Source organism: Gavia stellata, chromosome 12 (genome assembly GCF_030936135.1).
Source record: "Gavia stellata isolate bGavSte3 chromosome 12, bGavSte3.hap2, whole genome shotgun sequence".
NCBI lineage: Eukaryota > Metazoa > Chordata > Aves > Gaviiformes > Gaviidae > Gavia > Gavia stellata.
In genome coordinates, this window is record NC_082605.1 from 5,227,787 (window position 1) to 5,254,648 (window position 26,862).

A 26,862-nucleotide genomic window follows, 5' to 3' on the forward strand; every position below is an offset into this window, starting at 1 on the left:
AACCAGGCGTGTTTGCACGCTGGGCACACCATGGTGCCGTAGGACTTTCTGTCCCCCACAGGGTCCAGGCAGATGAGGCAGGTGGTGTTCTCCTCCGGAGCCGCCTCCACTGCCTGCTCTGGGCGGTGCTCCCAGCAGAAGGACCTGGGGGAAGAGGAAAGGGATGGGCGAGGTGAGAACTGCTGGGTCCTTCCCCGGTGGTGGCGAGGAGGGGAGAGGAGGTACCTGTACTGAGGAAGGAACTGGGTGACGCATCCACCCTCCACGGCACAGGGGAGATGGAAGCTGCGGTCACAGTCCGTCTCGTGGCAGGTGATGGCGGCCCCATTCTCGCCACAGACGAAGCAGTCCTGGAAAGGGCAGAGCAGCCCCCATCAGCGGCAGCCTCAGGGTCTCCACCGCCAGCCCCACACCTCCGGGCAGGGCGCAGGATGCAGCCGCTGCTGGGACACAGCCCGCAGACATGCCTGGCGGCCGAGGCACCTGTGCTGGGGCCTCTGTGGAGCTGCTGGGAGCAAGACTTTTGTCCCAGAGCTGGTTGGAAGGGCTGGGATTTCTTTCTTGGGGCCTGGGCTAAGCTGCTGCAACCCTCTCCTGGCACAAATCTCCCTGTTCTTGTCGGGTCCTCACCTTCTGCGCTGCCCGCTGGATGGTGCGTCGAATATCCTCAGGGAGAAATCCCATGAGTCCTAATTCCTTGAGCCGTTGCTGGTAAAGCTCGTTGGCGAAAAACTGCAGAAGAGGAAAGACGAGGGAGGAGCTGATGAGGCGAGTGTGGCAGGGACTGCCTGTGGAAAAGCTGGAAGGAGCCCCGGAGAAACTCACCAGGCAAAACACGTGGGCACAGAGCCCTTCCTTCTCCAGTTTGCGCCCACAGATGTCCGGGTCAGCCTCTGCCCGGCGACACAGCATGCACGCTGGAGGGGAGAGAGCAAATGGCAGCGGGAATGAGCACCTCTGCGGGGCCGGGGGCAGCGTCCCTGCGGGATTGCCCCCGAGGGCCTGCTCTGTCCCTGCCTAGCTGGCTGATGGGCAGGGCCGGAGGCCTTGGAGAGGAAGGGGGCATTGCAGGCCCGGGTGTCCCAGCAGGCGCCCACTGCCCAGCCTGGGCCGGGCTTGCTGAGGCAAGGAGGGGCCCTGCCCCGGGGCGCTTGGGGAGCTCCTGCCTCCCTCGCCCTGCCACCGCTCTCGGCCCCACGCTGACCGCCCCGACAACCCCTCTGCCAGGCTGCGGGAGGGGTACGTTGCTCTCACCCTGCTCCGTCGAGGCGGGGGCCCTCTCCATCCTTGCGGACATGGCACACATCAACAGTGAGCGTTTGGAGAGTCTCTGTCCCAGCAGCGCCGGGGTGTCTCCTCCAGATGCTCCTCTGCTGACTCTGAGGGAGAAGCGAGGCGCAGGTGAGCTTGCAGCACAGACCCAGAGCCCCGAGACGTGGGGCCCCCCTCCTCCCTCGGCAGCCCCGCGCAAGCCCCGTCCCTCCCCTCACCTCACCAGGTCGCACTGGCGCACGGCCTGAGCCCAGCGCTCCTTTTTGTGGGCTTGGCCCCGCGGGTCACAGTGCCCGCTGTGACATCAGCACCGCTGGCCTGCCTGCGCCCCAAATACGGGCAGGGACGGGCTCGGCCACCTGCCACCCGCTCCGAGACGGCCGCCGCCTCACAGGGGTGGGTGTGAAGTGCCCAGGCGGGGGCCCGAGCCCTCGGCACCCGCGTAACCGGGGCGGCTGCTCCTGCAGTACTGCCTCTGGTTCTGGGCTCCCCGGCAGAGGGGCCAGAAGCCACCGTTGAGCCGTGCCCACGCTCACACGTCCCATCCGCTCAGACGCGGTGGGTGGCCGGGGCACAGCACAGGGCCTCGGGACGGCACCTAAGTGTCGCAGGTGGCCCAACGTCTTTCCCCTGAGCTCCTCAGCGCTTTGGTGATGTGCTGCCTCCAGAACAAAAAGCAGCTGGTCCGCAAGCTGGGGAGTCACGGCGGAAATGGCCTTTTTCCATGGCAATAAACTGCCTTTCAGAAGCACTGTGCGCCTTTCCTGGGTGGGGTAGGAAACTGCAAGCGGCTGTGGGGCAGCTGTGGAGGCGGTGGGTGGGAGCGTTGATCTGTTTGAGGGTAGAATGGCTCTACAGAGGGATCTGGACAGGCTGGATCGCTGGGCCGAGGGTTTGCAAGCGTTTCAGCAACAGGCTGCCCAGGGAAGTGGTTGAGTCACCTTCCCTGGAGGTATTTAAAAGACATGCAGATGGGGCGCTTAGGGACATGGTTTGGTGGTGGACTTGGCAGGGTTAGGTTAACGGTTGGACTCGATGCTTTTAAGGGTCTTTTCCAACCTGAATGACCCTATGATTCTAATTGCCATTCAATTATTGCTTAATCGCCATTTGATTACCATTTGATTGTCATTCCATCATCGATTACTTACCATTTGATCACCGCTTGATCATTAATAAAAGCCTTCTAGTTAACCCCACAACGAGGACTGCTCTGAATAATTCACCTGCGACACCAGGACAAAAACCAGACAGTGTCTCAGGCGCCACCGGAGTAGGAAAAGAGGAATGCGAAATCCAGCATTGGAGAATCCAGGTCTGAAACGCAATTCAGGACTGAGAGAAACCTGAAAGCCCCAGAAGCCCTTCCACAATACTAGCTGGCCGACACTGCTGAGAGTGCCTAGAGGCTGCCCAGGCTGCCTCCTTCAGCTCCTGCTTTCAGAGTGTCCTCAGCCATCCTCTTCTACCAGCCACCTTGCAAGCCAAACTCTGCTGCTCAGGGTTTCCTTCTCAGCAGGCTTTCTGAGGTTTCGCTCGGCCTTCCTTTCGACGCCAGGGCGTTCCGTTCCAGAGCTCCGTTAGCGAGGTGCCCACAGAGGTGGCCGGTGCCAGGCAACAAGCACCTCCGTTCAGAGCGAGGCCGTGCGTGACCACAGCTCTTGGGCCAGCTCCATTCGAGCTCCGGTGCTCGGGAGTGCCTGGGAGCTCACGTCGCACTCCCCCTGAAGAGCCCTGCCTGTTCTGGCCGTGTCTAGACCTCACGTCTTCCCAATCACAGCAGTCAAGAACAGAAGGACAAAGTGCTGCCACCGAGTTCTCTTTGGGACCCTCGAGACCTCCTTTCCTTCCTCATTGCCTCTTTGCTGGCAGAAAAGCCCATCAGGTCTCCCAGGTTCCCCTGCCTTCCTCAGAGAGGACAGCTGCTGCCTCATGTAACGAATCCCCTTTCATGCTGCATTAAGGCCTGTCAGGAAGGCACACACCTTAAGACCACCTGTAGTTTGCCTGACGAGCAGAGGGTTGTTCAAATCTGCACGGCCACCCCACGGGATTTCCTTCGCGCTTTGCTCACCGGGATTCTATGCTTCAGCCTTCTAGCTCTCTGCCAACGCCACAGAGCCCTTCAGCAGTCACTCTGCAAGCGAATCTTTTCTCCTTCCTGCACTGGAAAGGTACTTGCTGGTCTCCAACAGGAGGGAAATCCTTTCGGATGACTGACATTTCCCAGGCCTCCCGTTACCCTTCCGTAGAGCGTATGGGATGTTCTTGCTCTCAAGGGCGTACGAGGGGACTCAAGGCCTCAGTAGCAGGTACCGCTCTGACCCTCCTGAACCCTGTGGAGGAAATTCCTCACCAGGTGTTTGCAATGTCTGTGAAAAAAGGATTTCTTGGCTTATACTGCCAGAAGGAAGCCTTCAGCTGGTCCAGCAGCAATCCTGTTGGGGAACAGGACCCGGCCCTGGGGAACGGGCGATGCCCTTTGGCTCCTGTAGAAACACAACCTGCAGAGATCTTCATGTCGCCAATACAGACGTGACACTGAAGGGAACTTTTAAAGAAAAGCAGCTTTGCCACTTTGCCACAATTCTCACTAACCTAGGCAAGGAGGCTAGGAAATGGGGTGTAGCCTTGTCCAGAACGCAACGGAGTTGAAGCGTGTCAAAAGTCGCTGGGGCCGGGGCGTGTGATTTTGGGGGGGTGAGCCGCGAGGGCCATGCCGGGTGGGCGGGCGCGGCCCACATTGCCGGGAGCCAGGCGGCCAGCCCTGGTCCCGGGGGTGGGTGTGAACTTCCCGCGGGGAAACTGAGCAGGCTGCGGGGCCAGCGAGGCCCGAAGCACGCGGCCATGGCGCTGGGCAGCCGGCCAAGGCCAGCCCGCAAGGAGGGAGGTCTAGGGAAGGTGCTGCCAAGCCCCGGGGAGAGGACAACCCTCCAGGCCCTGCCCCTAACGCTGCCCCTCGGGAAAGGGAGAGGAGGAGGAAGCCGACAAATGAGCGTGGAATCTCCCAGTGCAGAGGTTAACGGCCAACTTTATTGTGCCGGTGGAGGGGGAGGAGGGCCAGCACTCGGGGACGGCGCACGGCTGTATGGATTTTGGGCCCGACGCAGCAAGCGGGAGCGGTCTCGCGTCCGCACAGGCCCAGGGAGGCTGGAGCAGCTGCCGCTGTCGAGCGCTGGGAAGGCAGAGGACCCCGATGGCAGCTGGCTGGCGGTGCTGGGGCTGCCGATGTCGGGTGCCGGGGAGCCGTGGGACGGCCCCAGCGCAGCCTGGCGGGGGCTCCTGCTCTCAGCGCTTGGTGCTGGGGCGCGTCTGCTCTCAGGGCGTCTTCTGGGCCAGCTGTAGGGAGTTTGGGCCCGACGTCGCAAGCGGGAGCGGTCTCGCACCCGCTTGGGCCCAGGTGGGCTGGAGCGGCTGCTGCCCTCAAGCACTGGGGAGCCGTGGGATGGCCCTGGTGCCGCGCTGCCGGGGCTGCTGGTCTCTGGTGCCAGGGAGCCATGGGACGGCCCGAATGCTGCGTGGCTACCGGCGCTGGAGCTGCTGGTGTCCAGTGCTGGGGAGCCGCAGGAGGACCCCGACGCTTCGTGGCTGCTGGTGCTGGGGCTGCTGGTCTCCGGTACCAGCGAGCTGTGGGACAGCCCCAGCACCGCCTGGCTGGGAGTGCTGCTCTCAGCACTCAGTGCTGGTGCACGGCTCCTGCCACCGTGTCTGCTGGGCCGGCTGTATGGTGTTTGGGCCCGACGTTGCAAGCGGGAGCATTCTCGCACCCGCTCGGGCCCAGGGGGGCTGGAGCGGAGGCTGTCCTGAAGTGGCGGGGAGCCGCAGGAGGACCCCGATGGCGCCTGGCTGGCGGTGCTGGGGCTGCTGATCTCGGGCACCACAGATGCGAGAGATTGCCCCGATGCCGCCTGGCTGCTGGTGCTGGGGCTGCTGGTCTCGGGTGCCGGAGAGTCGTGGGAAGGCCCCGATCCTGACTGGCTGGCAGTGCTGGGGCCGGCGAGCTCCGAGGCGGTACTGGAGTCTGCAAGGGGAAGCGGGAAGGTCAAGGGCACGGCCCCCCAGGCCCAGGGCAGGATAGGCCAGTGCGGTGCGCCCGGCTGTCCGGGAGCAAAGAGGCTCTTCCAAGCCCACCCTGGGCACCCACCACCAGGCCTTGCCTGGCCCCTGGCCCCAGCCCAGGGGCACGCGGGTGCTTTGCCTCTTACCGGTGCCCAGGCCAGCACAGCTGTTGCACTCCCAGCTGGCCGTGCTGTTCCCCGAGTAGGCGCAGCGTCTGTGGGTGCCCTCGGCAGCACAGGAGCAGCACAGGAGCAGTTGCCAGGGCCTGGGGAAGCAAACGGGTTCATGGCTGTGAGGACAGAGTGGCCGCAGCTCAGGACTGTCCGGCAGAGCTCTTGTTCTTAGTCCTTCCGCTTCGAGCCCTTGGCGAGACAGAGATCCCGTGCAGAGCTCCGGGGTGCAGCTTTGGCAACTTACCCCTCTTCCTCTGCCTGCTCCCTGCCTCCTGGACAAAGGCACTCGCTGGCATCGCAGCGGCCGTGCCTCTCATATAGTGCTGCGTATGCACGGCTGTTCTCCCATGATGGCAGCCTGATGGAGAAAGGAAACTTGATGAGCCCCTGCTGCCCCGGCATCAGGCAGATGCAGGACATCCCTGCTCTTCCCTCCTGCCCTGTTTCCAACTCCTCCATGAAGCTGACGCCCAGACTCACGGGACAGCGCAGGGCCAGGACTGCAGGGGCAGCCCCTGGCAACGGCACAGCGCTTGCACCCTCGTGTCCTGTGAGCCAGGCAGGGCGACACCAACCTGAAGGGGATTCGGATCCCCATGGTGAGCATTTCCAGGACAAACTCTTCCTTATCTCTACAGAGCGGGCACTGGAAGCAAGAAATGCCAGCGCGCGCAGCCTGTCCCTGCAGGAGAAACATAAGGAGCACGAGTGAGGCCCTGGTGCTGCTGAGCGCCTGCCGTGGCCCGGGGCCAAGGGAAGGGCTCCTACCTGGATGCAGCCCCTGTGGAACCAGGCGTGTTTGCACGCTGGGCACACCATGGTGCCGTAGGACTTTCTGTCCCCCACAGGGTCCAGGCAGATGAGGCAGGTGGTGTTCTCCTCCGGAGCCGCCTCCACTGCCTGCTCTGGGCGGTGCTCCCAGCAGAAGGACCTGGGGGAAGAGGAAAGGGATGGGCGAGGTGAGAACTGCTGGGTCCTTCCCCGGTGGTGGCGAGGAGGGGAGAGGAGGTACCTGTACTGAGGAAGGAACTGGGTGACGCATCCACCCTCCACGGCACAGGGGAGATGGAAGCTGCGGTCACAGTCCGTCTCGTGGCAGGTGATGGCGGCCCCATTCTCGCCACAGACGAAGCAGTCCTGGAAAGGGCAGAGCAGCCCCCATCAGCGGCAGCCTCAGGGTCTCCACCGCCAGCCCCACACCTCCGGGCAGGGCGCAGGATGCAGCCGCTGCTGGGACACAGCCCGCAGACATGCCTGGCGGCCGAGGCACCTGTGCTGGGGCCTCTGTGGAGCTGCTGGGAGCAAGACTTTTGTCCCAGAGCTGGTTGGAAGGGCTGGGATTTCTTTCTCGGGGCCTGGGCTAAGCTGCTGCAACCCTCTCCTGGCACAAATCTCCCTGTTCTTGTCGGGTCCTCACCTTCTGCGCTGCCCGCTGGATGGTGCGTCGAATATCCTCAGGGAGAAATCCCATGAGTCCTAATTCCTTGAGCCGTTGCTGGTAAAGCTCGTTGGCGAAAAACTGCAGAAGAGGAAAGACGAGGGAGGAGCTGATGAGGCGAGTGTGGCAGGGACTGCCTGTGGAAAAGCTGGAAGGAGCCCCGGAGAAACTCACCAGGCAAAACACGTGGGCACAGAGCCCTTCCTTCTCCAGTTTGCGCCCACAGATGTCCGGGTCAGCCTCTGCCCGGCGACACAGCATGCACGCTGGAGGGGAGAGAGCAAATGGCAGCGGGAATGAGCACCTCTGCGGGGCCGGGGGCAGCGTCCCTGCGGGATTGCCCCCAAGGGCCTGCTCTGTCCCTGCCTAGCTGGCTGATGGGCAGGGCCGGAGGCCTTGGAGAGGAAGGGGGCATTGCAGGCCCGGGTGTCCCAGCAGGCGCCCACTGCCCAGCCTGGGCCGGGCTTGCTGAGGCAAGGAGGGGCCCTGCCCCGGGGCGCTTGGGGAGCTCCTGCCTCCCTCGCCCTGCCACCGCTCTCGGCCCCACGCTGACCGCCCCGACAACCCCTCTGCCAGGCTGCGGGAGGGGTACGTTGCTCTCACCCTGCTCCGTCGAGGCGGGGGCCCTCTCCATCCTTGCGGACATGGCACACATCAACAGTGAGCGTTTGGAGAGTCTCTGTCCCAGCAGCGCCGGGGTGTCTCCTCCAGATGCTCCTCTGCTGACTCTGAAGGAGAAGCGAGGCGCAGGTGAGCTTGCAGCACAGGCCCAGAGCCCCGAGACGTGGGGCCCCCCTCCTCCCTCGGCAGCCCCGCGCAAGCCCCGTCCCTCCCCTCACCTCACCAGGTCGCACTGGCGCACGGCCTGAGCCCAGCGCTCCTTTTTGTGGGCTTGGCCCCGCGGGTCACAGTGCCCGCTGTGACATCAGCACCGCTGGCCTGCCTGCGCCCCAAATACGGGCAGGGACGGGCTCGGCCACCTGCCACCCGCTCCGAGACGGCCGCCGCCTCACAGGGGTGGCTGTGAAGTGCCCAGGCGGGGGCCCGAGCCCTCGGCACCCGCGTAACCGGGGCGGCTGCTCCTGCAGTACTGCCTCTGGTTCTGGGCTCCCCGGCAGAGGGGCCAGAAGCCACCGTTGAGCCGTGCCCACGCTCACACGTCCCATCCGCTCAGACGCGGTGGGTGGCCGGGGCACAGCACAGGGCCTCGGGACGGCACCTAAGTGTCGCAGGTGGCCCAACGTCTTTCCCCTGAGCTCCTCAGCGCTTTGGTGATGTGCTGCCTCCAGAACAAAAAGCAGCTGGTCCGCAAGCTGGGGAGTCACGGCGGAAATGGCCTTTTTCCATGGCAATAAACTGCCTTTCAGAAGCACTGTGCGCCTTTCCTGGGTGGGGTAGGAAACTGCAAGCGGCTGTGGGGCAGCTGTGGAGGCGGTGGGTGGGAGCGTTGATCTGTTTGAGGGTAGAATGGCTCTACAGAGGGATCTGGACAGGCTGGATCGCTGGGCCGAGGGTTTGCAAGCGTTTCAGCAACAGGCTGCCCAGGGAAGTGGTTGAGTCACCTTCCCTGGAGGTATTTAAAAGACATGCAGATGGGGCGCTTAGGGACATGGTTTGGTGGTGGACTTGGCAGGGTTAGGTTAACGGTTGGACTCGATGCTTTTAAGGGTCTTTTCCAACCTGAATGACCCTATGATTCTAATTGCCATTCAATTATTGCTTAATCGCCATTTGATTACCATTTGATTGTCATTCCATCATCGATTACTTACCATTTGATCACCGCTTGATCATTAATAAAAGCCTTCTAGTTAACCCCACAACGAGGACTGCTCTGAATAATTCACCTGCGACACCAGGACAAAAACCAGACAGTGTCTCAGGCGCCACCGGAGTAGGAAAAGAGGAATGCGAAATCCAGCATTGGAGAATCCAGGTCTGAAACGCAATTCAGGACTGAGAGAAACCTGAAAGCCCCAGAAGCCCTTCCACAATACTAGCTGGCCGACACTGCTGAGAGTGCCTAGAGGCTGCCCAGGCTGCCTCCTTCAGCTCCTGCTTTCAGAGTGTCCTCAGCCATCCTCTTCTACCAGCCACCTTGCAAGCCAAACTCTGCTGCTCAGGGTTTCCTTCTCAGCAGGCTTTCTGAGGTTTCGCTCGGCCTTCCTTTCGACGCCAGGGCGTTCCAGAGCTCCGTTAGCGAGGTGCCCACAGAGGTGGCCGGTGCCAGGCAACAAGCACCTCCGTTCAGAGCGAGGCCGTGCGTGACCACAGCTCTTGGGCCAGCTCCATTCGAGCTCCGGTGCTCGGGAGTGCCTGGGAGCTCACGTCGCACTCCCCCTGAAGAGCCCTGCCTGTTCTGGCCGTGTCTAGACCTCACGTCTTCCCAATCACAGCAGTCAAGAACAGAAGGACAAAGTGCTGCCACCGAGTTCTCTTTGGGACCCTCGAGACCTCCTTTCCTTCCTCATTGCCTCTTTGCTGGCAGAAAAGCCCATCAGGTCTCCCAGGTTCCCCTGCCTTCCTCAGAGAGGACAGCTGCTGCCTCATGTAACGAATCCCCTTTCATGCTGCATTAAGGCCTGTCAGGAAGGCACACACCTTAAGACCACCTGTAGTTTGCCTGACGAGCAGAGGGTTGTTCAAATCTGCACGGCCACCCCACGGGATTTCCTTTGCGCTTTGCTCACCGGGATTCTATGCTTCAGCCTTCTAGCTCTCCGCCAACTCCACAGAGCCCTTCAGCAGTCACTCTGCAAGCGAATCTTTTCTCCTTCCTGCACTGGAAAGGTACTTGCTGGTCTCCAACAGGAGGGAAATCCTTTCGGATGACTGACATTTCCCAGGCCTCCCGTTACCCTTCCGTAGAGCGTATGGGATGTTCTTGCTCTCAAGGGCGTACGAGGGGACTCAAGGCCTCAGTAGCAGGTACCGCTCTGACCCTCCTGAACTCTGTGGAGGAAATTCCTTACCAGGTGTTTGCAATGTCTGTGAAAAAAGGATTTCTTGGCTTATACTGCCAGAAGGAAGCCTTCAGCTGGTCCAGCAGCAATCCTGTTGGGGAACAGGACCCGGCCCTGGGGAACGGGCGATGCCCTTTGGCTCCTGTAGAAACACAACCTGCAGAGATCTTCATGTCGCCAATACAGACGTGACACTGAAGGGAACTTTTAAAGAAAAGCAGCTTTGCCACTTTGCCACAATTCTCACTACCCTAGGCAAGGAGGCTAGGAAATGGGGTGTAGCCTTGTCCAGAACGCAACGGAGTTGAAGCGTGTCAAAAGTCGCTGGGGCCGGGGCATGTGATTTTGGGGGGGGTGAGCCGCGAGGGCCATGCCGGGTGGGCGGGCGCGGCCCACATTGCCGGGAGCCAGGCGGCCAGCCCCGGTCCCGGGGGTGGGTGTGAACTTCCCGCGGGGAAACTGAGCAGGCTGCGGGGCCAGCGAGGCCCGAAGCACGCGGCCATGGCGCTGGGCAGCCGGCCAAGGCCAGCCCGCAAGGAGGGAGGTCTAGGGAAGGTGCTGCCAAGCCCCGGGGAGAGGACAACCCTCCAGGCCCTGCCCCTAACGCTGCCCCTCGGGAAAGGGAGAGGAGGAGGAAGCCGACAAATGAGCGTGGAATCTCCCAGTGCAGAGGTTAACGGCCAACTTTATTGTGCCGGTGGAGGGGGAGGAGGGCCAGCACTCGGGGACGGCGCACGGCTGTATGGATTTTGGGCCCGACGCCGCAAGCGGGAGCGGTCTCGCGTCCGCACAGGCCCAGGGAGGCTGGAGCAGCTGCCGCTGTCGAGCGCTGGGAAGGCAGAGGACCCCGATGGCAGCTGGCTGGCGGTGCTGGGGCTGCCGATGTCGGGTGCCGGGGAGCCGTGGGACGGCCCCAGCGCAGCCTGGCGGGGGCTCCTGCTCTCAGCGCTTGGTACTGGGGCGCGGCTGCTCTCAGGGCGTCTTCTGGGCCAGCTGTAGGGAGTTTGGGCCCGACGTCGCAAGCGGGAGCGGTCTCGCACCCGCTTGGGCCCAGGTGGGCTGGAGCGGCTGCTGCCCTCAAGCACTGGGGAGCCGTGGGATGGCCCTGGTGCCGCGCTGCCGGGGCTGCTGGTCTCTGGTGCCAGGGAGCCATGGGACGGCCCGAATGCTGCGTGGCTACCGGCGCTGGAGCTGCTGGTGTCCAGTGCTGGGGAGCCGCAGGAGGACCCCGACGCTTCGTGGCTGCTGGTGCTGGGGCTGCTGGTCTCCGGTACCAGCGAGCTGTGGGACAGCCCCAGCACCGCCTGGCTGGGAGTGCTGCTCTCAGCACTCGGTGCTGGCGCACGGCTCCTGCCACCGTGTCTGCTGGGCCGGCTGTATGGTGTTTGGGCCCGACGTTGCAAGCGGGAGCATTCTCGCACCCGCTCGGGCCCAGGGGGGCTGGAGCGGAGGCTGTCCTGAAGTGGCGGGGAGCCGCAGGAGGACCCCGATGGCGCCTGGCTGGCGGTGCTGGGGCTGCTGATCTCGGGCACCACAGATGCGAGAGATTGCCCCGATGCCGCCTGGCTGCTGGTGCTGGGGCTGCTGGTCTCGGGTGCCGGAGAGTCGTGGGAAGGCCCCGATCCTGACTGGCTGGCAGTGCTGGGGCCGGCGAGCTCCGAGGCGGTACTGGAGTCTGCAAGGGGAAGCGGGAAGGTCAAGGGCACGGCCCCCCAGGCCCAGGGCAGGATAGGCCAGTGCGGTGCGCCCGGCTGTCCGGGAGCAAAGAGGCTCTTCCAAGCCCACCCTGGGCACCCACCACCAGGCCTTGCCTGGCCCCTGGCCCCAGCCCAGGGGCACGCGGGTGCTTTGCCTCTTACCGGTGCCCAGGCCAGCACAGCTGTTGCACTCCCAGCTGGCCGTGCTGTTCCCCGAGTAGGCGCAGCGTCTGTGGGTGCCCTCGGCAGCACAGGAGCAGCACAGGAGCAGTTGCCAGGGCCTGGGGAAGCAAACGGGTTCATGGCTGTGAGGACAGAGTGGCCGCAGCTCAGGACTGTCCAGCAGAGCTCTTGTTCTTAGTCCTTCCGCTTCGAGCCCTTGGCGAGACAGAGATCCCGTGCAGAGCTCCGGGGTGCAGCTTTGGCAACTTACCCCTCTTCCTCTGCCTGCTCCCTGCCTCCTGGACAAAGGCACTCGCTGGCATCGCAGCGGCCGTGCCTCTCATATAGTGCTGCGTATGCACGGCTGTTCTCCCATGATGGCAGCCTGATGGAGAAAGGAAACTTGATGAGCCCCTGCTGCCCCGGCATCAGGCAGATGCAGGACATCCCTGCTCTTCCCCCCTGCCCTGTTTCCAACTCCTCCATGAAGCTGACGCCCAGACTCACGGGACAGCGCAGGGCCAGGACTGCAGGGGCAGCCCCTGGCACGGCACAGCGCTTGCACCCTCGTGTCCTGTGAGCCAGGCAGGGCGACACCAACCTGAAGGGGATTCGGATCCCCACGGTGAGCATTTCCAGGACAAACTCTTCCTTATCTCTACAGAGCGGGCACTGGAAGCAAGAAATGCCAGCGCGCGCAGCCTGTCCCTGCAGGAGAAACATAAGGAGCACGAGTGAGGCCCTGGTGCTGCTGAGCGCCTGCCGTGGCCCGGGGCCAAGGGAAGGGCTCCTACCTGGATGCAGCCCCTGTGGAACCAGGCGTGTTTGCACGCTGGGCACACCATGGTGCCGTAGGACTTTCTGTCCCCCACAGGGTCCAGGCAGATGAGGCAGGTGGTGTTCTCCTCCGGAGCCGCCTCCACTGCCTGCTCTGGGCGGTGCTCCCAGCAGAAGGACCTGGGGGAAGAGGAAAGGGATGGGCGAGGTGAGAACTGCTGGGTCCTTCCCCGGTGGTGGCGAGGAGGGGAGAGGAGGTACCTGTACTGAGGAAGGAACTGGGTGACGCATCCACCCTCCACGGCACAGGGGAGATGGAAGCTGCGGTCACAGTCCGTCTCGTGGCAGGTGATGGCGGCCCCATTCTCGCCACAGACGAAGCAGTCCTGGAAAGGGCAGAGCAGCCCCCATCAGCGGCAGCCTCAGGGTCTCCACCGCCAGCCCCACACCTCCGGGCAGGGCGCAGGATGCAGCCGCTGCTGGGACACAGCCCGCAGACATGCCTGGCGGCCGAGGCACCTGTGCTGGGGCCTCTGTGGAGCTGCTGGGAGCAAGACTTTTGTCCCAGAGCTGGTTGGAAGGGCTGGGATTTCTTTCTTGGGGCCTGGGCTAAGCTGCTGCAACCCTCTCCTGGCACAAATCTCCCTGTTCTTGTCGGGTCCTCACCTTCTGCGCTGCCCGCTGGATGGTGCGTCGAATATCCTCAGGGAGAAATCCCATGAGTCCTAATTCCTTGAGCCGTTGCTGGTAAAGCTCGTTGGCGAAAAACTGCAGAAGAGGAAAGACGAGGGAGGAGCTGATGAGGCGAGTGTGGCAGGGACTGCCTGTGGAAAAGCTGGAAGGAGCCCCGGAGAAACTCACCAGGCAAAACACGTGGGCACAGAGCCCTTCCTTCTCCAGTTTGCGCCCACAGATGTCCGGGTCAGCCTCTGCCCGGCGACACAGCATGCACGCTGGAGGGGAGAGAGCAAATGGCAGCGGGAATGAGCACCTCTGCGGGGCCGGGGGCAGCGTCCCTGCGGGATTGCCCCCGAGGGCCTGCTCTGTCCCTGCCTAGCTGGCTGATGGGCAGGGCCGGAGGCCTTGGAGAGGAAGGGGGCATTGCAGGCCCGGGTGTCCCAGCAGGCGCCCACTGCCCAGCCTGGGCCGGGCTTGCTGAGGCAAGGAGGGGCCCTGCCCCGGGGCGGTTGGGGAGCTCCTGCCTCCCTCGCCCTGCCACCGCTCTCGGCCCCACGCTGACCGCCCCGACAACCCCTCTGCCAGGCTGCGGGAGGGGTACGTTGCTCTCACCCTGCTCCGTCGAGGCGGGGGCCCTCTCCATCCTTGCGGACATGGCACACATCAACAGTGAGCGTTTGGAGAGTCTCTGTCCCAGCAGCGCCGGGGTGTCTCCTCCAGATGCTCCTCTGCTGACTCTGAAGGAGAAGCGAGGCGCAGGTGAGCTTGCAGCACAGGCCCAGAGCCCCGAGACGTGGGGCCCCCCTGCTCCCTCGGCAGCCCCGCGCAAGCCCCGTCCCTCCCCTCACCTCACCAGGTCGCACTGGCGCACGGCCTGAGCCCAGCGCTCCTTTTTGTGGGCTTGGCCCCGCGGGTCACAGTGCCCGCTGTGACATCAGCACCGCTGGCCTGCCTGCGCCCCAAATACGGGCAGGGACGGGCTCGGCCACCTGCCACCCGCTCCGAGACGGCCGCCGCCTCACAGGGGTGGCTGTGAAGTGCCCAGGCGGGGGCCCGAGCCCTCGGCACCCGCGTAACCGGGGCGGCTGCTCCTGCAGTACTGCCTCTGGTTCTGGGCTCCCCGGCAGAGGGGCCAGAAGCCACCGTTGAGCCGTGCCCACGCTCACACGTCCCATCCGCTCAGACGCGGTGGGTGGCCGGGGCACAGCACAGGGCCTCGGGACGGCACCTAAGTGTCGCAGGTGGCCCAACGTCTTTCCCCTGAGCTCCTCAGCGCTTTGGTGATGTGCTGCCTCCAGAACAAAAAGCAGCTGGTCCGCAAGCTGGGGAGTCACGGCGGAAATGGCCTTTTTCCATGGCAATAAACTGCCTTTCAGAAGCACTGTGCGCCTTTCCTGGGTGGGGTAGGAAACTGCAAGCGGCTGTGGGGCAGCTGTGGAGGCGGTGGGTGGGAGCGTTGATCTGTTTGAGGGTAGAATGGCTCTACAGAGGGATCTGGACAGGCTGGATCGCTGGGCCGAGGGTTTGCAAGCGTTTCAGCAACAGGCTGCCCAGGGAAGTGGTTGAGTCACCTTCCCTGGAGGTATTTAAAAGACATGCAGACGGGGCGCTTAGGGACATGGTTTGGTGGTGGACTTGGCAGGGTTAGGTTAACGGTTGGACTCGATGCTTTTAAGGGTCTTTTCCAACCTGAATGACCCTATGATTCTAATTGCCATTCAATTATTGCTTAATCGCCATTTGATTACCATTTGATTGTCATTCCATCATCGATTACTTACCATTTGATCACCGCTTGATCATTAATAAAAGCCTTCTAGTTAACCCCACAACGAGGACTGCTCTGAATAATTCACCTGCGACACCAGGACAAAAACCAGACAGTGTCTCAGGCGCCACCGGAGTAGGAAAAGAGGAATGCGAAATCCAGCATTGGAGAATCCAGGTCTGAAACGCAATTCAGGACTGAGAGAAACCTGAAAGCCCCAGAAGCCCTTCCACAATACTAGCTGGCCGACACTGCTGAGAGTGCCTAGAGGCTGCCCAGGCTGCCTCCTTCAGCTCCTGCTTTCAGAGTGTCCTCAGCCATCCTCTTCTACCAGCCACCTTGCAAGCCAAACTCTGCTGCTCAGGGTTTCCTTCTCAGCAGGCTTTCTGAGGTTTCGCTCGGCCTTCCTTTCGACGCCAGGGCGTTCCAGAGCTCCGTTAGCGAGGTGCCCACAGAGGTGGCCGGTGCCAGGCAACAAGCACCTCCGTTCAGAGCGAGGCCGTGCGTGACCACAGCTCTTGGGCCAGCTCCATTCGAGCTCCGGTGCTCGGGAGTGCCTGGGAGCTCACGTCGCACTCCCCCTGAAGAGCCCTGCCTGTTCTGGCCGTGTCTAGACCTCACGTCTTCCCAATCACAGCAGTCAAGAACAGAAGGACAAAGTGCTGCCACCGAGTTCTCTTTGGGACCCTCGAGACCTCCTTTCCTTCCTCATTGCCTCTTTGCTGGCAGAAAAGCCCATCAGGTCTCCCAGGTTCCCCTGCCTTCCTCAGAGAGGACAGCTGCTGCCTCATGTAACGAATCCCCTTTCATGCTGCATTAAGGCCTGTCAGGAAGGCACACACCTTAAGACCACCTGTAGTTTGCCTGACGAGCAGAGGGTTGTTCAAATCTGCACGGCCACCCCACGGGATTTCCTTCGCGCTTTGCTCACCGGGATTCTATGCTTCAGCCTTCTAGCTCTCCGCCAACGCCACAGAGCCCTTCAGCAGTCACTCTGCAAGCGAATCTTTTCTCCTTCCTGCACTGGAAAGGTACTTGCTGGTCTCCAACAGGAGGGAAATCCTTTCGGATGACTGACATTTCCCAGGCCCCCCATTACCCTTCTGTAGAGCGTATGGGATGTTCTTGCTCTCAAGGGCGTACGAGGGGACTCAAGGCCTCAGTAGCAGGTACCGCTCTGACCCTCCTGAACCCTGTGGAGGAAATTCCTTACCAGGTGTTTGCAATGTCTGTGAAAAAAGGATTTCTTGGCTTACACTGCAAGAAGGAAGCCTTCAGCTGGTCCAGCAGCAATCCTGTTGGGGAACAGGACCCGGCCCTGGGGAACGGGCGATGCCCTTTGGCTCCTGTAGAAACACAACCTGCAGAGATCTTCATGTCGCCAATACAGACGTGACACTGAAGGGAACTATTAAAGAAAAGCAGCTTTGCCACTTTGCCACAATTCTCACTACCCTAGGCAAGGAGGCTAGGAAATGGGGTGTAGCCTTGTCCAGAACGCAACGGAGTTGAAGCGCGTCAAAAGTCGCTGGGGCCGGGGCGTGTGATTTTGGGGGGGTGAGCCACGAGGGCCATGCCGGGTGGGCGGGCGCGGCCCACATTGCCGGGAGCCAGGCGGCCAGCCCCGGTCCCGGGGGTGGGTGTGAACTTCCCGCGGGGAAACTGAGCAGGCTGCGGGGCCAGCGAGGCCCGAAGCACGCGGCCATGGCGCTGGGCAGCCGGCCAAGGCCAGCCCGCAAGGAGGGAGGTCTAGGGAAGGTGCTGCCAAGCCCCGGGGAGAGGACAACCCTCCAGGCCCTGCCCCTAACGCTGCCCCTCGGGAAAGGGAGAGGAGGAGGAAGCCGACAAATGAGCGTGGAATCTCCCAGTGCAGAGGTTAACGGCCAACTTTATTGTGCCGGTGGAGGGGGAGGAGGGCCAGCACTCGGGGACGGCGCACGGCTGTATGGATTTTGGGCCCGACGCCGCAAGCGGGAGCGGTCTCGCGTCCGCACAGGCCCAGGGAGGCTGGAGCAGCTGCCGCTGTCGAGCGCTGGGAAGGCAGAGGACCCCGATGGCAGCTGGCTGGCGGTGCTGGGGCTGCCGATGTCGGGTGCCGGGGAGCCGTGGGACGGCCCCAGCGCAGCCTGGCGGGGGCTCCTGCTCTCAGCGCTTGGTGCTGGGGCGCGGCTGCTCTCAGGGCGTCTTCTGGGCCAGCTGTAGGGAGTTTGGGCCCGACGTCGCAAGCGGGAGCGGTCTCGCACCCGCTTGGGCCCAGGTGGGCTGGAGCGGCTGCTGCCCTCAAGCACTGGGGAGCCGTGGGATGGCCCTGGTGCCGCGCTGCCGGGGCTGCTGGTCTCTGGTGCCAGGGAGCCATGGGACGGCCCGAATGCTGCGTGGCTACCGGCGCTGGAGCTGCTGGTGTCCAGTGCTGGGGAGCCGCAGGAGGACCCCGACGCTTCGTGGCTGCTGGTGCTGGGGCTGCTGGTCTCCGGTACCAGCGAGCTGTGGGACAGCCCCAGCACCGCCTGGCTGGGAGTGCTGCTCTCAGCACTCGGTGCTGGCGCACGGCTCCTGCCACCGTGTCTGCTGGGCCGGCTGTATGGTGTTTGGGCCCGACGTTGCAAGCGGGAGCATTCTCGCACCCGCTCGGGCCCAGGGGGGCTGGAGCGGAGGCTGTCCTGAAGTGGCGGGGAGCCGCAGGAGGACCCCGATGGCGCCTGGCTGGCGGTGCTGGGGCTGCTGATCTCGGGCACCACAGATGCGAGAGATTGCCCCGATGCCGCCTGGCTGCTGGTGCTGGGGCTGCTGGTCTCGGGTGCCGGAGAGTCGTGGGAAGGCCCCGATCCTGACTGGCTGGCAGTGCTGGGGCCGGCGAGCTCCGAGGCGGTACTGGAGTCTGCAAGGGGAAGCGGGAAGGTCAAGGGCACGGCCCCCCAGGCCCAGGGCAGGATAGGCCAGTGCGGTGCGCCCGGCTGTCCGGGAGCAAAGAGGCTCTTCCAAGCCCACCCTGGGCACCCACCACCAGGCCTTGCCTGGCCCCTGGCCCCAGCCCAGGGGCACGCGGGTGCTTTGCCTCTTACCGGTGCCCAGGCCAGCACAGCTGTTGCACTCCCAGCTGGCCGTGCTGTTCCCCGAGTAGGCGCAGCGTCTGTGGGTGCCCTCGGCAGCACAGGAGCAGCACAGGAGCAGTTGCCAGGGCCTGGGGAAGCAAACGGGTTCATGGCTGTGAGGACAGAGTGGCCGCAGCTCAGGACTGTCCGGCAGAGCTCTTGTTCTTAGTCCTTCCGCTTCGAGCCCTTGGCGAGACAGAGATCCCGTGCAGAGCTCCGGGGTGCAGCTTTGGCAACTTACCCCTCTTCCTCTGCCTGCTCCCTGCCTCCTGGACAAAGGCACTCGCTGGCATCGCAGCGGCCGTGCCTCTCATATAGTGCTGCGTATGCACGGCTGTTCTCCCATGATGGCAGCCTGATGGAGAAAGGAAACTTGATGAGCCCCTGCTGCCCCGGCATCAGGCAGATGCAGGACATCCCTGCTCTTCCCCCCTGCCCTGTTTCCAACTCCTCCATGAAGCTGACGCCCAGACTCACGGGACAGCGCAGGGCCAGGACTGCAGGGGCAGCCCCTGGCAACGGCACAGCGCTTGCACCCTCGTGTCCTGTGAGCCAGGCAGGGCGACACCAACCTGAAGGGGATTCGGATCCCCACGGTGAGCATTTCCAGGACAAACTCTTCCTTATCTCTACAGAGCGGGCACTGGAAGCAAGAAATGCCAGCGCGCGCAGCCTGTCCCTGCAGGAGAAACATAAGGAGCACGAGTGAGGCCCTGGTGCTGCTGAGCGCCTGCCGTGGCCCGGGGCCAAGGGAAGGGCTCCTACCTGGATGCAGCCCCTGTGGAACCAGGCGTGTTTGCACGCTGGGCACACCATGGTGCCGTAGGACTTTCTGTCCCCCACAGGGTCCAGGCAGATGAGGCAGGTGGTGTTCTCCTCCGGAGCCGCCTCCACTGCCTGCTCTGGGCGGTGCTCCCAGCAGAAGGACCTGGGGGAAGAGGAAAGGGATGGGCGAGGTGAGAACTGCTGGGTCCTTCCCCGGTGGTGGCGAGGAGGGGAGAGGAGGTACCTGTACTGAGGAAGGAACTGGGTGACGCATCCACCCTCCACGGCACAGGGGAGATGGAAGCTGCGGTCACAGTCCGTCTCGTGGCAGGTGATGGCGGCCCCATTCTCGCCACAGACGAAGCAGTCCTGGAAAGGGCAGAGCAGCCCCCATCAGCGGCAGCCTCAGGGTCTCCACCGCCAGCCCCACACCTCCGGGCAGGGCGCAGGATGCAGCCGCTGCTGGGACACAGCCCGCAGACATGCCTGGCGGCCGAGGCACCTGTGCTGGGGCCTCTGTGGAGCTGCTGGGAGCAAGACTTTTGTCCCAGAGCTGGTTGGAAGGGCTGGGATTTCTTTCTTGGGGCCTGGGCTAAGCTGCTGCAACCCTCTCCTGGCACAAATCTCCCTGTTCTTGTCGGGTCCTCACCTTCTGCGCTGCCCGCTGGATGGTGCGTCGAATATCCTCAGGGAGAAATCCCATGAGTCCTAATTCCTTGAGCCGTTGCTGGTAAAGCTCGTTGGCGAAAAACTGCAGAAGAGGAAAGACGAGGGAGGAGCTGATGAGGCGAGTGTGGCAGGGACTGCCTGTGGAAAAGCTGGAAGGAGCCCCGGAGAAACTCACCAGGCAAAACACGTGGGCACAGAGCCCTTCCTTCTCCAGTTTGCGCCCACAGATGTCCGGGTCAGCCTCTGCCCGGCGACACAGCATGCACGCTGGAGGGGAGAGAGCAAATGGCAGCGGGAATGAGCACCTCTGCGGGGCCGGGGGCAGCGTCCCTGCGGGATTGCCCCCGAGGGCCTGCTCTGTCCCTGCCTAGCTGGCTGATGGGCAGGGCCGGAGGCCTTGGAGAGGAAGGGGGCATTGCAGGCCCGGGTGTCCCAGCAGGCGCCCACTGCCCAGCCTGGGCCGGGCTTGCTGAGGCAAGGAGGGGCCCTGCCCCGGGGCGCTTGGGGAGCTCCTGCCTCCCTCGCCCTGCCACCGCTCTCGGCCCCACGCTGACCGCCCCGACAACCCCTCTGCCAGGCTGCGGGAGGGGTACGTTGCTCTCACCCTGCTCCGTCGAGGCGGGGGCCCTCTCCATCCTTGCGGACATGGCACACATCAACAGTGAGCGTTTGGAGAGTCTCTGTCCCAGCAGCGCCGGGGTGTCTCCTCCAGATGCTCCTCTGCTGACTCTGAAGGAGAAGCGAGGCGCAGGTGAGCTTGCAGCACAGGCCCAGAGCCCCGAGACGTGGGGCCCCCCTCCTCCCTCGGCAGCCCCGCGCAAGCCCCGTCCCTCCCCTCACCTCACCAGGTCGCACTGGCGCACGGCCTGAGCCCAGCGCTCCTTTTTGTGGGCTTGGCCCCGCGGGTCACAGTGCCCGCTGTGACATCAGCACCGCTGGCCTGCCTGCGCCCCAAATACGGGCAGGGACGGGCTCGGCCACCTGCCACCCGCTCCGAGACGGCCGCCGCCTCACAGGGGTGGCTGTGAAGTGCCCAGGCGGGGGCCCGAGCCCTCGGCACCCGCGTAACCGGGGCGGCTGCTCCTGCAGTACTGCCTCTGGTTCTGGGCTCCCCGGCAGAGGGGCCAGAAGCCACCGTTGAGCCGTGCCCACGCTCACACGTCCCATCCGCTCAGACGCGGTGGGTGGCCGGGGCACAGCACAGGGCCTCGGGACGGCACCTAAGTGTCGCAGGTGGCCCAACGTCTTTCCCCTGAGCTCCTCAGCGCTTTGGTGATGTGCTGCCTCCAGAACAAAAAGCAGCTGGTCCGCAAGCTGGGGAGTCACGGCGGAAATGGCCTTTTTCCATGGCAATAAACTGCCTTTCAGAAGCACTGTGCGCCTTTCCTGGGTGGGGTAGGAAACTGCAAGCGGCTGTGGGGCAGCTGTGGAGGCGGTGGGTGGGAGCGTTGATCTGTTTGAGGGTAGAATGGCTCTACAGAGGGATCTGGACAGGCTGGATCGCTGGGCCGAGGGTTTGCAAGCGTTTCAGCAACAGGCTGCCCAGGGAAGTGGTTGAGTCACCTTCCCTGGAGGTATTTAAAAGACATGCAGACGGGGCGCTTAGGGACATGGTTTGGTGGTGGACTTGGCAGGGTTAGGTTAACGGTTGGACTCGATGATCTTAAGGGTCTTTTCCAACCTGAATGACCCTATGATTCTAATTGCCATTCAATTATTGCTTAATCGCCATTTGATTACCATTTGATTGTCATTCCATCATCGATTACTTACCATTTGATCACCGCTTGATCATTAATAAAAGCCTTCTAGTTAACCCCACAACGAGGACTGCTCTGAATAATTCACCTGCGACACCAGGACAAAAACCAGACAGTGTCTCAGGCGCCACCGGAGTAGGAAAAGAGGAATGCGAAATCCAGCATTGGAGAATCCAGGTCTGAAACGCAATTCAGGACTGAGAGAAACCTGAAAGCCCCAGAAGCCCTTCCACAATACTAGCTGGCCGACACTGCTGAGAGTGCCTAGAGGCTGCCCAGGCTGCCTCCTTCAGCTCCTGCTTTCAGAGTGTCCTCAGCCATCCTCTTCTACCAGCCACCTTGCAAGCCAAACTCTGCTGCTCAGGGTTTCCTTCTCAGCAGGCTTTCTGAGGTTTCGCTCGGCCTTCCTTTCGACGCCAGGGCGTTCCGTTCCAGAGCTCCGTTAGCGAGGTGCCCACAGAGGTGGCCGGTGCCAGGCAACAAGCACCTCCGTTCAGAGCGAGGCCGTGCGTGACCACAGCTCTTGGGCCAGCTCCATTCGAGCTCCGGTGCTCGGGAGTGCCTGGGAGCTCACGTCGCACTCCCCCTGAAGAGCCCTGCCTGTTCTGGCCGTGTCTAGACCTCACGTCTTCCCAATCACAGCAGTCAAGAACAGAAGGACAAAGTGCTGCCACCGAGTTCTCTTTGGGACCCTCGAGACCTCCTTTCCTTCCTCATTGCCTCTTTGCTGGCAGAAAAGCCCATCAGGTCTCCCAGGTTCCCCTGCCTTCCTCAGAGAGGACAGCTGCTGCCTCATGTAACGAATCCCCTTTCATGCTGCATTAAGGCCTGTCAGGAAGGCACACACCTTAAGACCACCTGTAGTTTGCCTGACGAGCAGAGGGTTGTTCAAATCTGCACGGCCACCCCACGGGATTTCCTTCGCGCTTTGCTCACCGGGATTCTATGCTTCAGCCTTCTAGCTCTCCGCCAACGCCACAGAGCCCTTCAGCAGTCACTCTGCAAGCGAATCTTTTCTCCTTCCTGCACTGGAAAGGTACTTGCTGGTCTCCAACAGGAGGGAAATCCTTTCGGATGACTGACATTTCCCAGGCCTCCCGTTACCCTTCCGTAGAGCGTATGGGATGTTCTTGCTCTCAAGGGCGTACGAGGGGACTCAAGGCCTCAGTAGCAGGTACCGCTCTGACCCTCCTGAACTCTGTGGAGGAAATTCCTTACCAGGTGTTTGCAATGTCTGTGAAAAAAGGATTTCTTGGCTTATACTGCCAGAAGGAAGCCTTCAGCTGGTCCAGCAGCAATCCTGTTGGGGAACAGGACCCGGCCCTGGGGAACGGGCGATGCCCTTTGGCTCCTGTAGAAACACAACCTGCAGAGATCTTCATGTCGCCAATACAGACGTGACACTGAAGGGAACTTTTAAAGAAAAGCAGCTTTGCCACTTTGCCACAATTCTCACTACCCTAGGCAAGGAGGCTAGGAAATGGGGTGTAGCCTTGTCCAGAACGCAACGGAGTTGAAGCGTGTCAAAAGTCGCTGGGGCCGGGGCGTGTGATTTTGGGGGGGTGAGCCGCGAGGGCCATGCCGGGTGGGCGGGCGCGGCCCACATTGCCGGGAGCCAGGCGGCCAGCCCCGGTCCCGGGGGTGGGTGTGAACTTCCCGCGGGGAAACTGAGCAGGCTGCGGGGCCAGCGAGGCCCGAAGCACGCAGCCATGGCGCTGGGCAGCCGGCCAAGGCCAGCCCGCAAGGAGGGAGGTCTAGGGAAGGTGCTGCCAAGCCCCGGGGAGAGGACAACCCTCCGGGCCCTGCCCCTAACGCTGCCCCTCGAGAAAGGGAGAGGAGGAGGAAGCCGACAAATGAGCGTGGAATCTCCCAGTGCAGAGGTTAACGGCCAACTTTATTGTGCCGGTGGAGGGGGAGGAGGGCCAGCACTCGGGGACGGCGCACGGCTGTATGGATTTTGGGCCCGACGCCGCAAGCGGGAGCGGTCTCGCGTCCGCACAGGCCCAGGGAGGCTGGAGCAGCTGCCGCTGTCGAGCGCTGGGAAGGCAGAGGACCCCGATGGCAGCTGGCTGGCGGTGCTGGGGCTGCCGATGTCGGGTGCCGGGGAGCCGTGGGACGGCCCCAGCGCAGCCTGGCGGGGGCTCCTGCTCTCAGCGCTTGGTGCTGGGGCGCGGCTGCTCTCAGGGCGTCTTCTGGGCCAGCTGTAGGGAGTTTGGGCCCGACGTCGCAAGCGGGAGCGGTCTCGCACCCGCTTGGGCCCAGGTGGGCTGGAGCGGCTGCTGCCCTCAAGCACTGGGGAGCCGTGGGATGGCCCTGGTGCCGCGCTGCCGGGGCTGCTGGTCTCTGGTGCCAGGGAGCCATGGGACGGCCCGAATGCTGCGTGGCTACCGGCGCTGGAGCTGCTGGTGTCCAGTGCTGGGGAGCCGCAGGAGGACCCCGACGCTTCGTGGCTGCTGGTGCTGGGGCTGCTGGTCTCCGGTACCAGCGAGCTGTGGGACAGCCCCAGCACCGCCTGGCTGGGAGTGCTGCTCTCAGCACTCGGTGCTGGCGCACGGCTCCTGCCACCGTGTCTGCTGGGCCGGCTGTATGGTGTTTGGGCCCGACGTTGCAAGCGGGAGCATTCTCGCACCCGCTCGGGCCCAGGGGGGCTGGAGCGGAGGCTGTCCTGAAGTGGCGGGGAGCCGCAGGAGGACCCCGATGGCGCCTGGCTGGCGGTGCTGGGGCTGCTGATCTCGGGCACCACAGATGCGAGAGATTGCCCCGATGCCGCCTGGCTGCTGGTGCTGGGGCTGCTGGTCTCGGGTGCCGGAGAGTCGTGGGAAGGCCCCGATCCTGACTGGCTGGCAGTGCTGGGGCCGGCGAGCTCCGAGGCGGTACTGGAGTCTGCAAGGGGAAGCGGGAAGGTCAAGGGCACGGCCCCCCAGGCCCAGGGCAGGATAGGCCAGTGCGGTGCGCCCGGCTGTCCGGGAGCAAAGAGGCTCTTCCAAGCCCACCCTGGGCACCCACCACCAGGCCTTGCCTGGCCCCTGGCCCCAGCCCAGGGGCACGCGGGTGCTTTGCCTCTTACCGGTGCCCAGGCCAGCACAGCTGTTGCACTCCCAGCTGGCCGTGCTGTTCCCCGAGTAGGCGCAGCGTCTGTGGGTGCCCTCGGCAGCACAGGAGCAGCACAGGAGCAGTTGCCAGGGCCTGGGGAAGCAAACGGGTTCATGGCTGTGAGGACAGAGTGGCCGCAGCTCAGGACTGTCCGGCAGAGCTCTTGTTCTTAGTCCTTCCGCTTCGAGCCCTTGGCGAGACAGAGATCCCGTGCAGAGCTCCGGGGTGCAGCTTTGGCAACTTACCCCTCTTCCTCTGCCTGCTCCCTGCCTCCTGGACAAAGGCACTCGCTGGCATCGCAGCGGCCGTGCCTCTCATATAGTGCTGCGTATGCACGGCTGTTCTCCCATGATGGCAGCCTGATGGAGAAAGGAAACTTGATGAGCCCCTGCTGCCCCGGCATCAGGCAGATGCAGGACATCCCTGCTCTTCCCCCCTGCCCTGTTTCCAACTCCTCCATGAAGCTGACGCCCAGACTCACGGGACAGCGCAGGGCCAGGACTGCAGGGGCAGCCCCTGGCAACGGCACAGCGCTTGCACCCTCGTGTCCTGTGAGCCAGGCAGGGCGACACCAACCTGAAGGGGATTCGGATCCCCACGGTGAGCATTTCCAGGACAAACTCTTCCTTATCTCTACAGAGCGGGCACTGGAAGCAAGAAATGCCAGCGCGCGCAGCCTGTCCCTGCAGGAGAAACATAAGGAGCACGAGTGAGGCCCTGGTGCTGCTGAGCGCCTGCCGTGGCCCGGGGCCAAGGGAAGGGCTCCTACCTGGATGCAGCCCCTGTGGAACCAGGCGTGTTTGCACGCTGGGCACACCATGGTGCCGTAGGACTTTCTGTCCCCCACAGGGTCCAGGCAGATGAGGCAGGTGGTGTTCTCCTCCGGAGCCGCCTCCACTGCCTGCTCTGGGCGGTGCTCCCAGCAGAAGGACCTGGGGGAAGAGGAAAGGGATGGGCGAGGTGAGAACTGCTGGGTCCTTCCCCGGTGGTGGCGAGGAGGGGAGAGGAGGTACCTGTACTGAGGAAGGAACTGGGTGACGCATCCACCCTCCACGGCACAGGGGAGATGGAAGCTGCGGTCACAGTCCGTCTCGTGGCAGGTGATGGCGGCCCCATTCTCGCCACAGACGAAGCAGTCCTGGAAAGGGCAGAGCAGCCCCCATCAGCGGCAGCCTCAGGGTCTCCACCGCCAGCCCCACACCTCCGGGCAGGGCGCAGGATGCAGCCGCTGCTGGGACACAGCCCGCAGACATGCCTGGCGGCCGAGGCACCTGTGCTGGGGCCTCTGTGGAGCTGCTGGGAGCAAGACTTTTGTCCCAGAGCTGGTTGGAAGGGCTGGGATTTCTTTCTTGGGGCCTGGGCTAAGCTGCTGCAACCCTCTCCTGGCACAAATCTCCCTGTTCTTGTCGGGTCCTCACCTTCTGCGCTGCCCGCTGGATGGTGCGTCGAATATCCTCAGGGAGAAATCCCATGAGTCCTAATTCCTTGAGCCGTTGCTGGTAAAGCTCGTTGGCGAAAAACTGCAGAAGAGGAAAGACGAGGGAGGAGCTGATGAGGCGAGTGTGGCAGGGACTGCCTGTGGAAAAGCTGGAAGGAGCCCCGGAGAAACTCACCAGGCAAAACACGTGGGCACAGAGCCCTTCCTTCTCCAGTTTGCGCCCACAGATGTCCGGGTCAGCCTCTGCCCGGCGACACAGCATGCACGCTGGAGGGGAGAGAGCAAATGGCAGCGGGAATGAGCACCTCTGCGGGGCCGGGGGCAGCGTCCCTGCGGGATTGCCCCCGAGGGCCTGCTCTGTCCCTGCCTAGCTGGCTGATGGGCAGGGCCGGAGGCCTTGGAGAGGAAGGGGGCATTGCAGGCCCGGGTGTCCCAGCAGGCGCCCACTGCCCAGCCTGGGCCGGGCTTGCTGAGGCAAGGAGGGGCCCTGCCCCGGGGCGCTTGGGGAGCTCCTGCCTCCCTCGCCCTGCCACCGCTCTCGGCCCCACGCTGACCGCCCCGACAACCCCTCTGCCAGGCTGCGGGAGGGGTACGTTGCTCTCACCCTGCTCCGTCGAGGCGGGGGCCCTCTCCATCCTTGCGGACATGGCACACATCAACAGTTGCAGAGGGGTTGTCGGTGCGGTCAGCGTGGGGCCGAGAGCGGTGGCAGGGCGAGGGAGGCAGGAGCTCCCCAAGCGCCCCGGGGCAGGTGAGCTTGCAGCACAGGCCCAGAGCCCCGAGACGTGGGGCCCCCCTCCTCCCTCGGCAGCCCCGCGCAAGCCCCGTCCCTCCCCTCACCTCACCAGGTCGCACTGGCGCACGGCCTGAGCCCAGCGCTCCTTTTTGTGGGCTTGGCCCCGCGGGTCACAGTGCCCGCTGTGACATCAGCACCGCTGGCCTGCCTGCGCCCCAAATACGGGCAGGGACGGGCTCGGCCACCTGCCACCCGCTCCGAGACGGCCGCCGCCTCACAGGGGTGGCTGTGAAGTGCCCAGGCGGGGGCCCGAGCCCTCGGC

At 63.5% G+C, this 26,862-nt stretch overlaps 3 protein-coding genes across 3 annotated transcripts; all 3 read right to left on the reverse strand.

Annotated features, from left to right (window-relative positions):
* Positions 1-8,821: 8,821 nt before the first annotated feature.
* On the reverse strand, positions 8,822-13,862 carry LOC132317916 (PHD finger protein 7-like). Its single transcript, XM_059823429.1, has 11 exons — positions 13,832-13,862; positions 13,403-13,494; positions 13,208-13,309; positions 12,803-12,927; positions 12,559-12,721; positions 12,366-12,472; positions 12,036-12,149; positions 11,745-11,883; positions 11,122-11,428; positions 10,642-10,734; positions 8,822-8,880 (listed from the first exon to the last, which is right to left on the reverse strand). Exons 1-11 carry the CDS (start codon positions 13,860-13,862, stop codon positions 8,822-8,824), a joined length of 1,332 nt encoding a protein of 443 aa, XP_059679412.1.
* A 1,245-nt stretch (positions 13,863-15,107) lies between these two features.
* On the reverse strand, positions 15,108-20,148 carry LOC132317917 (PHD finger protein 7-like). The gene is given in 10 exon segments (XM_059823430.1): positions 15,108-15,166; positions 17,053-17,865; positions 18,050-18,168; positions 18,321-18,434; positions 18,652-18,787; positions 18,790-19,007; positions 19,089-19,213; positions 19,494-19,595; positions 19,689-19,780; positions 20,118-20,148. Coding segments are annotated over 10 exon segments (1,809 nt in total).
* Positions 20,149-21,393: 1,245 nt separating this feature from the next.
* On the reverse strand, positions 21,394-26,439 carry LOC132317918 (PHD finger protein 7-like). The gene is given in 10 exon segments (XM_059823439.1): positions 21,394-21,452; positions 23,344-24,156; positions 24,341-24,459; positions 24,612-24,725; positions 24,943-25,078; positions 25,081-25,298; positions 25,380-25,504; positions 25,785-25,886; positions 25,980-26,071; positions 26,409-26,439. Coding segments are annotated over 10 exon segments (1,809 nt in total).
* Positions 26,440-26,862: the final 423 nt, after the last annotated feature.